The following is a 13145-nucleotide window of genomic DNA, read 5'->3' on the forward strand; positions in this document are numbered from 1 at the left end:
TCTTTGTTTCAATGGTGATGTCTTTAGACCTTCTGGCACTATGATTTGACCATCGGCAACCAAAAGATCAAAATTTTCATCATATTTAGTTACATCGAACATATAAATTTTTGTAATGAATTTTTCATTTTTACTAGGTTCGACGGGATATTTCTCATTAGAGGGTCTTAGAACCTTACAAACGTATGAAGGTTTTGGATTTAGTACTGTCAAATTAACCTCATTTTCTTAGACATATTCAAAGACTATGTCAGATTCTTGGTCATTTTCATTTATTTCTACATAAGCAACTTTTTCTTTCTTATGATATTTATTCGGCCTAACCTTTTCAGTTTCAACCTTTCAACCTGCCTAACCTTATCTGTTAACTGGTCATATCCCTTAGGTATTGGGTATCTAACTTCTTCATAATGGAATATTTTAAGCCTCCAACACTCACTTTGAGTAACTCATGTTCAGGAACTTGAGTGAAACATCTTAACTTCATGATCCTGAACATATTGAGATAATTGTCTATTTACTGAGTCAATTTTCGCCTCACACTGGCTAATTCTTTCAGGCTTATCTTCGACTGGCCCATGTAAAATTGTTCATGGAACACTCTTTTAAACTGATTCTGATTACATATAGAATTTGGGGGTAAGGTGGTGAACCACATAAAGGTATTCTTTGTCAAAGAATTAAGGAAGTACTTCATCTTCAAATTTTCATTATTGGCCAAATCCCTGCCTCCGATTGATATTGAGAAATATGCTAGATCGTAGACTAATTAGTATCACTTGCAAACTTAGTGAACTTAGCAATTTTCCAACCCCTTGAGAGTTTAGTTTGTAACATATACTCAGACAAGGCTGAAACAAAGTTTGGTCCAAGATTTGTTCAACCATATTGGATATGTTACTTTTTCCACAAAATTGTTTTGTTGTACATTCCTAATCAGTTGGTGTCATACCCCAAAATTTGCATGTTAATTTTTATGATAAATTGATTCATGCATGGCATTCATTTCACATTTGCATTCATTCATTAGCATACATTCTCATATAAATTACAAATTTTAATTTATTTATTATGTGATACAGATATAAAAAATAATAATAATTTTGGTTATCTGTATGATATAAATAAATTTTATATATATATAAATAAAATAGTTTTAATTTAATGATAAATAAAAATAGATTTTAATTCAATTATGTAACTAAAATTTAAATTAATTTTTATTTGTTAAAAGTCATTTAAATTATTCATTATTTATAATAATATTTGTATTTAATAAATATTTAGCAAGGTTAAACCCTAACTCTCCTAAAGTATAGGAAGTGATCCAAATATTTAGCAAGGCTAAACCCTAAAGTATAGGAAGGGATCCAAATATTTAGCAAGGTTAAACCCTAACTCTCCTAAAATATAGGAAGGGATCCAAATATTTAGCAAGGTTAAACCCTAAAGTATAGGAAGGGATCCAAATATTTAGCAAGGTTAAACCCTAATTCACACCATTATAAATACTTCATATGGCTGCAGCGAGAGGGGGAAGATGAAAAAGAGGAGAGATATAGCAGAAGAAGATACACAAGGCAAGACAGAAGCAAGAAGATTCACGGGCAGGGAAAAGAGAAGCAACCATAAAGCACTCATAGCCTGAATAAGAACAACACACATACAGTGAGTAAGCTAGAAGAATCAAATCCCCAGTAAGTGTTCATTATGGAATTTGCATCCAGCATGATTACCTTGCAATACTCGTTAACTCATGCATGAATAATATTTGTTTAATATATATATTGAGATGATGTATTCATGGTTTGGTGGATGTTGATATTGCTTTATTCAAGTATGCATCTGTTCTTGATATGTCATAGCATGTTGGAGAAATTCTGTTTGCATGATTAAAGAATTATATCTGCCATTTAATTATTATTTTATGAGTGTGGTTTCTAGCATGATTATGTTTATTTCACATGTTTTTATTACATAATAATGATGATGATGATATAATGGTGATAATATAAATCATTGGTTGTCTTTAACATGTATGTGTAAGGTTTGTTTTATCATTATCACTTGCAGTAAAGAGAACTAATACATGAGTAAAATAATATAAGCTTCTTGATTTGTGCATGGCTATTTTTATTATTGCATGATGATTACATATGATCTTATTTTATGTGTGTGGTTTGATATAAGATGAAGTTACAGGTTTGTTGTATTCACATGAAAGAAACAGCATGAGAAAAAATAAAGTAGTTTGCCGTAAGAGAGAAAGTTGTAACATGCATGGTGGTGTTGTGTCAAAATGAAAAAATCCATGTAGAATTAATATTTATTTTAATGAAGGCGAATAAATAACAAATGGACTAACATGGCTCGTTTGTAGCTCCCCCTCACTGCAACGTAGAGTTAGCATTACCTTTTTCTATTATTAAAATAAAACCCATTAATTAATTTTCTAATTAATATATTATATTAGTTATTTAAACTAGGATATAATTTAATCTAGTTTATTAATTAAATTTTCATATATCACTTAATTAATTAAAATGGGCTATTTTGAATATAAAAATCTAATTATATTTTTTTTTATTTCTTTCTTTTTAGTTTAATTAGGTTTTATTATTTCGTATGCCCTTTTAATTTTGTACTCGTTAATTAAGATTTAGATATTTTATATCCCCTTTTAAATTATGTACCCCATCCCGAAGCCATGTAATAACGTAGTCTTATTTTTCGCACTTTAATTTTTCCGTACTGTGAATATAACTGTCTACATGCATGCTAATAGGATTGCATGGAAAGATAAATAATCGAACTTAGATAAATTAATTCAAGATAATATATCAGAATCCAATCATTTCCACACTTGCACCTCTAGGGTAACCCTCTCTTTGTTGTCTTACGATATTACAGTCATGTCCCGCGAATGTGGGGATGCCCTTAGCAAAGACCCTTTCGATTAAATCATCATCATCCCTAAACAGATAAGTCATAGTCCCTTCGATCAAAAGGTCAATGTCCCTACAAGATAAATCATAGTCCCTCGAACGTTGCCTTCGAATATATGACCTTGTCCCTCGAACGTTGCCTTCGAATATATGACTTTGTCCCTCGATGACCCTTCGTTGTAGCCTACGATTAAATGATGAGCGTCCCTTCGAATGCTAAGGTATCCTTACAAATGTTGCCTTCAATGGCCAATCGACGACCCCACGATGTCCATTTACATCCAAAGGATAAGACTACTTACTTCTCAATAGTAAGGACAGTTTTACCCTCCTAAGGATAGGAAATACCTATAAAGACCTTGGTTAGGTATAACTCTTAAATGCTTGCTCACAGCTTAAAATACTTTTCACACCTCACACTTTTCAAAACATATTTTAGAAAATCACCACTTGGTATACACTCGCACCAGAATCATCGCCGAGTTATATTTTTCTAAACATCTTTCAAAAATCAAACGAGATAAACACTTTGTATACATTCGTACAAGAATCATTACAAAGTTAAACTCTCCTTTCAAAATATTTTCTAAACACACCACATTTCTCAAACACTTTCTCAAACAAGGAAAACATAAGTGAGTTAAGCAATTAAGAGTCCATGGATAACCATGGATACAAAGGGTGCTAACACCTTCCCTTTGTATAATGTACCTCCCGAACTCAAAATCTAATCAAGGTCTTTCCTGTTCTTTTCCGCCTTTCCTTATTGGATAAAAGAAAAGTCGGTGGCAACTCTTGCTATCCGCAACATTGCTTTTCAAAGCAAAAACACAAAGTCAGTTCACCGTATCACAGTTGGTATCCATCTTGATTTCTATAGATCAATACCAACTCTGGGCCATTTTGGCCTACGCCTGCTTCGACTACCTTTTGTGCAGGTTGTTCGACTTGTTGGGGCATAACCCCTTGTTACCCTTGGTTATTAGGGAGACCTAGTTTTTGAGTTAACTCGCCTGTTCGGACTTGAGGAATTGGTTGGATAGACGCTTGAGGGGCGCCAAGGAAATCAGCGATTCGACCCATTTGATGTGTCAATTGTTAGTATGTATGGTTTGTGTTTTGGATCAAAGGGTTAAACACGATACCAATTTACTGTGTAAGCATATTCACCATCTCATGGCTGCTTTCATCCATTTGTTGTCTCACTGACATGAGGGAATTAGTGGTTAGGGATGATATTACTTGAGGAATATATCACAACCCTCCTTATGGTTGTGCCATTCAACCTGGGTTGCTTTTAGCAGATCTTGACGCTAACTATGGATTGAGAGGGGATGCAACGGTCATTGCATTATCTGCATACGTAGATACATTAGTTTGTAGACCTGTCATCATTGTAGTTTGTATTCCATATGGATATTCCCTATTACTAGGGGTAGTGTGAAACTTGGGAGAAAAGAATGTCTAGGGTCTCCTACAATTGCTTGTGTGGCCCTGGGAGTAGTTGGAATACTCGTTACTTGTGGTGTGGGAACCACGACTTCTGGTAATGTTGTAGAAACAGACATTTGACTCACAATATGGGCGGTTACTCCAACGGTTGTTGAAGTGCCTACACCACCAACCATTTATTCGATTGGTTGTTCTTTATTATTTAAAGTGTTATTGTGGTGAAGAGGGTGTTTTTTGGACGTGTCGTCTCAACTAAAGTTTTACCACTTCTCATCTATATAAACACTCAAACATTGAAAGTGTTTCATGAACGAAGAACAAAATTAACATAAAAATGCACAACTTTTCTGCAACAAAAATTTTAATTTGTTGCACAAAAAGGGTCTTAGTGTCAATTTATTTACCGTCTTTTTTGGTAAATCAAATCACAAATTTCCGTTCACTTATAGGATTAAACTCGAAAAAATCATATGACATATTTGTGCAAAGATTTGAGAAAATGTGTTTGTACTTTGAATATTGATGTTTGAACGTCAAGAATTTAAATGTAAACTCTAGCTGAAACAATGCATAATTGCTTTGAAAATAAGGAATAAATAAAGAATATAAAAGATCATTCAAGTAAATGCTTCAAATTTAAAGAATTAAAAGAAATGACGTATATCATATATTTTCTCATAAACTTTTTTCTCTCTTGACTTGGATACTTAATTTTTATAGAGAATACTTAATGAATTTTACGACCCCTGTTTACATGATTGAACTTGTATACTATGATAATATTAATCGTCGATAACAATTACTTTTACAGGATTCGACACGTACTCCATTACGTGGGCTCCAACCTTCCAATATGCTTTCAAGTGTCTTCGAAATTTGAACCGTTTTGAACTGCTCTTCTTGTTTCAAATTGCCCTTTTAAATTTCATAATTGCTTCTGTCGAAGGTTTCTTCTGTCGAACCGTAGAGCATAGTGTCGAAATGATTAACTACTTGTACTTAGTCTTAGTCTCAGAATTTATTTCATTTCCACTTCAATCAAATATGTCAAACTATCATAAATTTTTTGAGATTTTGAACATGCTTTAAAGATAAAGTGATTTTAATCTTGAACATGCTTTAAAGATAAAGTGATTTTAATCTTATAGATTTGTTCTTGAGATTCTTCCAAACCAAACTTTGTAGATTTTTAAATTATATAAACCTTGAACTCAAAATAGACCAAATCTCAAACATTTAATAAATGTCAAAAGCATAACTAAATTATTTTATACTTAGGAATCTTATATAAATATTAAACCAAAATTCTTAGACAAACAGAGTGTCAAATGTTTTTTAATCTACGGAAGGAAAAAATAAGAGACTAACCCCAAAAACAACAAGAAATCGGAGTTAATTGGCACAAGTGTTAAAAAAACAAAAGAAAACCAAAAGAGACCAAAACTCTATCACATGCACTCAATCTCCCAAGCTCCACTCAACAGAGAACCAAGTTAAATCTTAGAATGTAAACCCCACCATACACCAACAGAAATCCGCAAACAAAATTAAAACCACTGAGCACACCTCCAAAGCAGGATTCAACTCTTGATCCGCGATTAGTTCAAGCACGAGATACACCTCCTGACCCGCTATTAGTTAAGAGTTAAGACAAGAGGTATCGGTTCGGATAGACCAAATAATCCACGCCACAACAAACCAAATCACAGTAAATTCCCCCTTAGTTTTAACTCCTAAAGATAGAATGAGCTTAAAGACTTTTAGGATCCATGGAAAGATCTACCAGCTCAATGTCGTGTGTCAGTGCTTCTTAAATATAAATGATAAACCATCACACAACTCAATAAAAAAATAATAAATTAAAGAACTAACTGATGTTAGAGTTTTCTTCATTAAAGAAGAGTTGGAAATATAAAAGATAAACCATCACACAACTCAATAAAGAAACAATAAATTCAAGAACTAACTGATGTTAGAGTTTTCATCATTGAAGAAGAGAGTTGGAAATAAAATTCCCTTCCCTAAGCTACACAACCTAACAACTATCCAACACATTCACAAAAGCTAGTCCTTTAGTTAAAGGACATAGAGAACAATGTCATGTTCATACATTACAAAATCATCACCATCACAAACATTTTCATCATAAGTTACCAAACAACATAAAACTTACGTGTTAGTGATGGTTAAGAGTATTTTAAACTAAAACATAAATCAAAGACAACTGCTACAATTGGCAAGTTCTTGAACAATAGCTTCCATAGTTGGCCTTTCAAAGGGAGAGTCATGGGAGCAAAGCAAAGCCATTTTTGCCAGTTTAGCCGCCTCGTATTCGAAGAATCTTCCGTGGAGATTCTGGTCAATGAATTCTTGGAATTTGAATGATTCTGCTGCGAGACGCATTGAGCTAGTGATCTTATGCTTCCCTGTGAGTATCTGGAAAAGAAGGATCCCGAAAGCGTAGACATCGCTTTTTTCTGTGAACCGGCCTGTGGTGGTGTATTCGGGAGCTAAGTAACCTTTTGCAGCACTGCCCTTGAGTGAAGAAAAGACAATGTCATTGGTGAGAAGCTTATATAGACCGGAATCAGAGAGCACTGGATTCTGTCGCTGATCGATGAGGACTTTCTCGGCTGAGATGTTTTGGTGAACAAGAGCTGGTTTGTTTGCTTTGCAAGCATGCAAATATGATATGCCTGAATCACAGATAAAGATTTTCAGTTTACACCTATGAAACATGGACACACCGAAAACACAAAATCGACATTTACACGTTGACACTGATAATAATTTTAAAAAATGAATAACTTAAACGTAATAACAAGTGAGGGTGTTAGTTTCAGACACCGACACTAGCACGGACACGCCTTTTTTCATAGGTGTCGGTGCTACAGAAATATACACATCAAGATTGCGAATCATTCTAATAAAAGAGAGGAAAGAAAAAGTTACCTTTAGCAATTCCCTTTACAATCGAAACTCTAGTTGACCATTCAAGGACTTCACCTTCACCTTCCTTAACATCAAGGTATCGCGACAAATTTCCATTCGAAACAAAATCATAAACCAAGAAGCATTCCCCTCGTCCCCTCGAACAACAAAATCCTCTCAACCTCACCAAATTATCATTCCTCAACGACGTCAAAATGTTCAACCCTTTCAAAAACTCAGCTTCATCTGATTTGCAACTAGTTTTACTAATGCTCTTAACGGCGACAATAGATCCATCTCTTAGAACTCCTTTATATGTTGCACTAAAGTTGCTCTTACCCAACAGATTCAACTCTGAGAAATACTGAGTCGCGGATTCCACTTCCTCCAAGTTGAACCGAAAACTCGAGAACATATCTTGCTTGTCTCCGTTAAAATGTCTACTATCTGCCAAAGGATCCCATCCATTAGCATATTCAAGACTAACCAAAGGAGATCCATTTTTCCGGTAAATACTTCTGGTTTGATCGGTACTTAGACGACTTTCAGTGATATCAAAGGCACTACCAAGCTTTTGCTTCCGCCGACGGTACATTGTGAAAGCTAGAATGCCCACTGCTGACACTGCTATTGATGCCAGAACTAAGCCGACAGTAACAGACACAGTCTTTTTGGATTTCGACGAGTTTTGGCACCGAGTTGTATTGCAAGGCAACTTTATGTTTGCAGTTTCGGGGATTTCTTTTGGCGTAACACCAACTCCTGCTCCATAAGGTTCAGGCCTGTTCGGATTGGAATGATCTGAAGCATTGCAAGCTTTCAAGGATGAAAAACCATCTCCACATAGTCCCAAATTGTATTCATACACAAATTTGTCATCTAGCCTCTTCAGAGCTTCAATGAAAAACGGAAAAAATGTCAGAGGTGTTTAAGTTACACGAAATAATTATCTGCTTCAGATGAAAAAACAAAAGGGACCAATCCGACAAGTAGACAGACATGTTGAGTAGAAAGTCATTTCAATCCTTAAATGCGAGTCGTTATAACCAAAGTTTCAAAAAACGGTGCATTACAGCGAAAACAGCCGCGAAAAAACGGTATCAAAAGGTGTCACTACCGATACCGTTATTCACCGTTATTATGATGAAAAAGAAATTGTGGTTAATTCACAACCACAATAAATATCACAACACCTGTAAAAAGAACCGGTAAAATAACATCGAAAAGTAGCAAATTTATTACCAGGAGGTACATTTCCAGAAAGGGTATTGTTGTGAACATCAAGAACTTGAAGAAAAGGAGCATCAGCAAGTCTTGTTGGAATTGAACCAAAAAGATTATTAGAGCTCAAATCTAGCCTCATCAACATCCCTAAGTCACCTAAACTAGCAGGGATAGCTCCGGCTAATTTGTTCGACTGTAGAGCAAGAACACTAAGCTTTTTCAAATCTCCGAGCTGAGTCGGTATGCTTCCTGTTAACTGGTTATAACAAAGCTGCAAAACTACAAAACAAAGTACAGATACAAAAATAAGTATACTCCCAAATTAGAAACAAAAAGCTTGAAAAAAAGAGCAATTTTTTAATTGAAACTTAGATTCATAGAACAAAAATAGAGAATGAAACAAAAACAGCACATGGATTTTGAAGTGATTTTATAGATAGTGATATATTCAAATTTCTTATAAAGTTCAGAAAATGTTCATTTATACATAAAGAATATAAATCCTTCCAAGAAAAAATACCATAAACTACTTGAATAGAGTTTAGAAGAAAAACAAAAGGAACAAGAAATTACCAAAACCTAAAAGTATAGCTACCCTCTTAACTCATTTGTTCATACCTACCTCTTGCCATTAAAGCACAAGACATTAAGTAGTTCTAAATTGGATTTTAAGATGCAGAAAATGTCTTCTAGAGCAGATTTCTCTTTAAAAAAACCATAACTAGTGGTTGCAAAAAGTGATATATGCAATAATTTCCTTTCTCAAAAGTACCTATTTTGGGAAATTGTAGTGTAAGAGTAAACACCATTAGATGGTGGAACTGGAAAGGCGCGTAGAAAGTCAATCATATGAAGAGATAAAAAATAGAACAAAGAATAAACAAAACAAAGCTCAAATATTTTAGCAATACCATTAATACACAGAATATGAATACAAACATAGTAAAAAAACAAACTTGAAGCAAAACCCAGATGCAAAACACAGAAAGTTTCAAACTTTACAACAAAAACAGAACTAATTCACCTTGTAGACTCTCCATTTTGCCAAACTCAGATGGGATTTCACCAGACAAATGATTGACATTCAAGTACAAATCACTAAGCTCGGTCAAGTTAGCAATTTCTCTAGGTATACCACCGTACAAAGAGTTGTAATGCAAGTAAAGTCCTGTCAAGTGCTTAAGATCACCAATGGCTGGTGATAGTTTACCAGAAAGCCCTTTTCCTTGCAATGAAACATTTGCTACTTGACCTTTTTCATTACAAGCAACACCTTCAAAAGAATCATCACAAGGGTTACCATTTGTTGACCATGAAGAGAGAAAATGTCCTTCTGGATCTAAACTATGTTTCAAATCCATAAGTGCTTTCAGCTCAGCATTTCCACATACACCTTTTGGGCTAAAAACTAAAACCATTAGAAAAATTGTTAGAAAGATAAATAGTGAACACCTCATTTTTATGTGGATTCAAGTTAAGAACAAAATTTTGTTTTTTCTTAACTCAAATTCTTGTTTAAAGAGGTTTGTGTAATGTTCAGTGTTTGTGTTTAGAACTAGTTCTTTTTCTGAACAAGGTAAAGAAGTGATGGTGGAGGAAGTGACAAAAGTTTGTAGAGAAGTGGAAAAGTCAGAAAATAAAGACAGCACAGAAAAAATATATATAATTATTATTATTATTATTTTAAAAAAACTTAATCATAGATCTTATATTCGAATATAAAATCCTGAGAATACAACAATGTTAAATTCTCGTCAAATCAACAAATTAATCTCTATTGTGAATTGTGAGTAAAATATATTCTGTTTGATTAGAAAAAAGTCACATAAAAATTATTATTGTAAAGAAAGAATGTGAAAACTGAAAAGTGGAGAACATGAAGTAGTGCATGCAATATGTGATGGAACATTGACCGTTGGATTGGTTGTACTTTTTGAGTTACATCTTGTTCTACTAGTTCAAAGCATTGGGATGCTACTTGTGAAGTGTGACATTTGTCTTCTAATGTTTTGGTGTATTCTTATCCTTCACTTTTTTTTACTTTTTACTACAATTTAATATATTTTTAAATATAAAAAGGTAAAATGGGGTTGTATTTAATTTGATTGATGTATGTAAACATCATTGCTTTTATTTTATGAGTGAGTGCTGTAAAAGCAAGGTGGAGTGTGCCATGCCAATATGATAGGGTAGCATTATTATGAGGTCAAATATCAAGAGAGATTGTGCCACTATAGTTGTAGTACCTAGGAAAATGGGTGATAATAATTGTCTCCATTTCAAATTCAGCCTTTTTTTTCTTTTTTTTTACAAAACTAAAATGAATTATTTTATGGATTTTGTTAATTTTTGTCATAAATTCGTTTTAAGAGCACAAATTAAAAAATCAAAAATTAAAAATTAATCTAATATTTTGGTTTTTTTAAATTAAGGATATGACAATTATTAATACGCAGCTGAATAGAAAGGGGAATGCAGTTGGAAAAATTAAAAAAATCTCAATGATCATTTACCATAATTTCGTTATCCGTTTTATCATCAAGCAAAGTTGAGGCAGCATCTTAAAGACACAAGAGATAACTGCACAAATTATCAAACCATAAACTAATTGATTTACCATTTCCAAGACACCAAGAAGAGTTGTCAATAACATAGCTCATCTCTTTTTTGGCACTTAACCAAATGGAGGAGAAAATTTGATGATGGATGAACTTATTATTGCGCATGACTCTTTTTCTAATAAAAATAGCCCAACTGCAAAATATCACAAGCAAGCTTTAAGTTGGAGACTTCATTTAGCATGAAAAGAGAATGAATATCAAGCTCTCCTTCATTAATAGGCTTACAAATATTGTTCCACGCCACTGTGACAATCTTGTTTTTAGAGGTTTCTCCACTACAAATGAATCTCATAACTGCCCTCTCAAGATTACAAAGAAGAGACGGCGGCCAAGCATAGATTGACATGTTATGAGTAAGCATACTGAGAATGATGGATTTAACCAACTTCGTCTTACCTACAAAAGAAAGCAACGAACCTTTCCACGAAGCTAACTTGTTTAAAATTTTATCAGCAATAGGTTGCAAGAAAAGCTTTTTTGGTTTACCTTCGAACAAAAGAACACCAAGATACATAAAAGGAGAATAGCCTTTTTGGAAACTAGAGAGCTCTGTAAGGATATTGAGATTGGAATTCGACATGGAACCATCGAATATGAAGGATTTACCACAGTTTACCACCTGGTCAGAGATTGCCACATAAGCTTGGAAGATAGAGATGAGATTTTTGATGTTGGATAATTAACTTTGTAAAAAATAAGGATGTCGTCTGTGAAATGATATGAGAAGGAACCATGATATTATTTGGACTGGTAATAAGGTCCACCTTAAGCGCCACATTACCACACCAATTTTTAGAATCCAACAAATTTATCGCTTTCGAAGCTAATCCAATACAGTCATGAATTTGTCTTCCGTGAATAAATCCTCGTTGCTTCTGCGGAACTAGAAACGACACTAAACTCGCAAGCCTGACTGCAATGATCTTTGAAATAAGCTTGAATTTGAAATTCGAAATGGAAATGGGACGAAAAATGTCCAAAGCATCATCACCCTTGATTTTAGGAATTAACACAAAATAGTTGGAATTAAAACCAGGAAAAATCCAACCAAAGAGAGAAAAAATCCATAACAACATTCTAAACGTCCACCTTGATGATATCCCAATAAGATTGATAAAAAACAGCCCCAAAATTGTCTGGACCCGACGCACTATATTTGTTCAAAGCAAAAACTATAATAGTTATCTTGTAACACCCTTCTAAAATACCCCAAATATTTAATTAAAATAACAACATATCAATCAGAGTAATATGCAATCCAGGGTGTCACACAATTATTTCACACCATTCAACATAATATTTAGTCATGCTCATTATTTAACTCAAAACATAAAGTATTGCACAATACGCAGCGGATAGAGATCAAATCGATCACTCGAAACATGTAACACATTACAGGTAAAATGGTTCACAACCAACAATAAAACATTTAAGACATCCCGTCCCGATGTTACATCTATCAGAGCATGACCCACTAAGGAGACTACACTAGACTCCAAGCACTAGCTTCTACTCAATCACTGCTCGTTACCTGAAAAATAGTTGTAAGGGTGAGTTCCTCAATCAATATAATAAGTATTATAAAATATCATGCAATGTTAAGTAATTTAACACATTTCAACACCCAATCAGATTTCCCATTCAGCAACAGCAATATCAACTCGATCATACTCAACATCAACATAACACACAACACACGTATAATACTGGAATACATCCATTCATACTATACGCTATATATAAATTATGCAATGAGACTCCATGCATGCGGTACCGACTATTTGTGAACATATAGTTCACCTCACCGTCCAAATCCAGGCACGGCTACCAAGTCCAACTAGTCCCACTCATTTGAGACCTAGTGACTCACTCACTAATTCCTCACCACGGGAATTAGCTACCACCCCTCAAGGGCCATGCTATGCACGCTAATCACCTAGCATGCAAACAATCAACAACAGTCCAATAATGA

At 34.0% G+C, this 13145-nt stretch overlaps 1 protein-coding gene across 1 annotated transcript; it reads right to left on the minus strand.

Moving 5' to 3' along the window:
* Positions 1 to 6332: 6332 nt before the first annotated feature.
* Positions 6333 to 10228, minus strand: LOC127131087 (probable LRR receptor-like serine/threonine-protein kinase At5g10290). The gene is made up of 4 exons (XM_051060028.1): positions 9577 to 10228; positions 8571 to 8831; positions 7350 to 8222; positions 6333 to 7093 (listed from the first exon to the last, which is right to left on the minus strand). The coding sequence occupies exons 1-4, from the start codon at positions 10007 to 10009 to the stop codon at positions 6612 to 6614; spliced, it is 2049 nt and encodes a 682-aa protein (XP_050915985.1). The 5' UTR covers positions 10010 to 10228; the 3' UTR covers positions 6333 to 6611.
* Positions 10229 to 13145: the final 2917 nt, after the last annotated feature.

The sequence above is a fragment of the Lathyrus oleraceus genome, chromosome 1 (assembly GCF_024323335.1).
Source record: "Lathyrus oleraceus cultivar Zhongwan6 chromosome 1, CAAS_Psat_ZW6_1.0, whole genome shotgun sequence".
Taxonomy (NCBI): domain Eukaryota; kingdom Viridiplantae; phylum Streptophyta; class Magnoliopsida; order Fabales; family Fabaceae; genus Lathyrus; species Lathyrus oleraceus.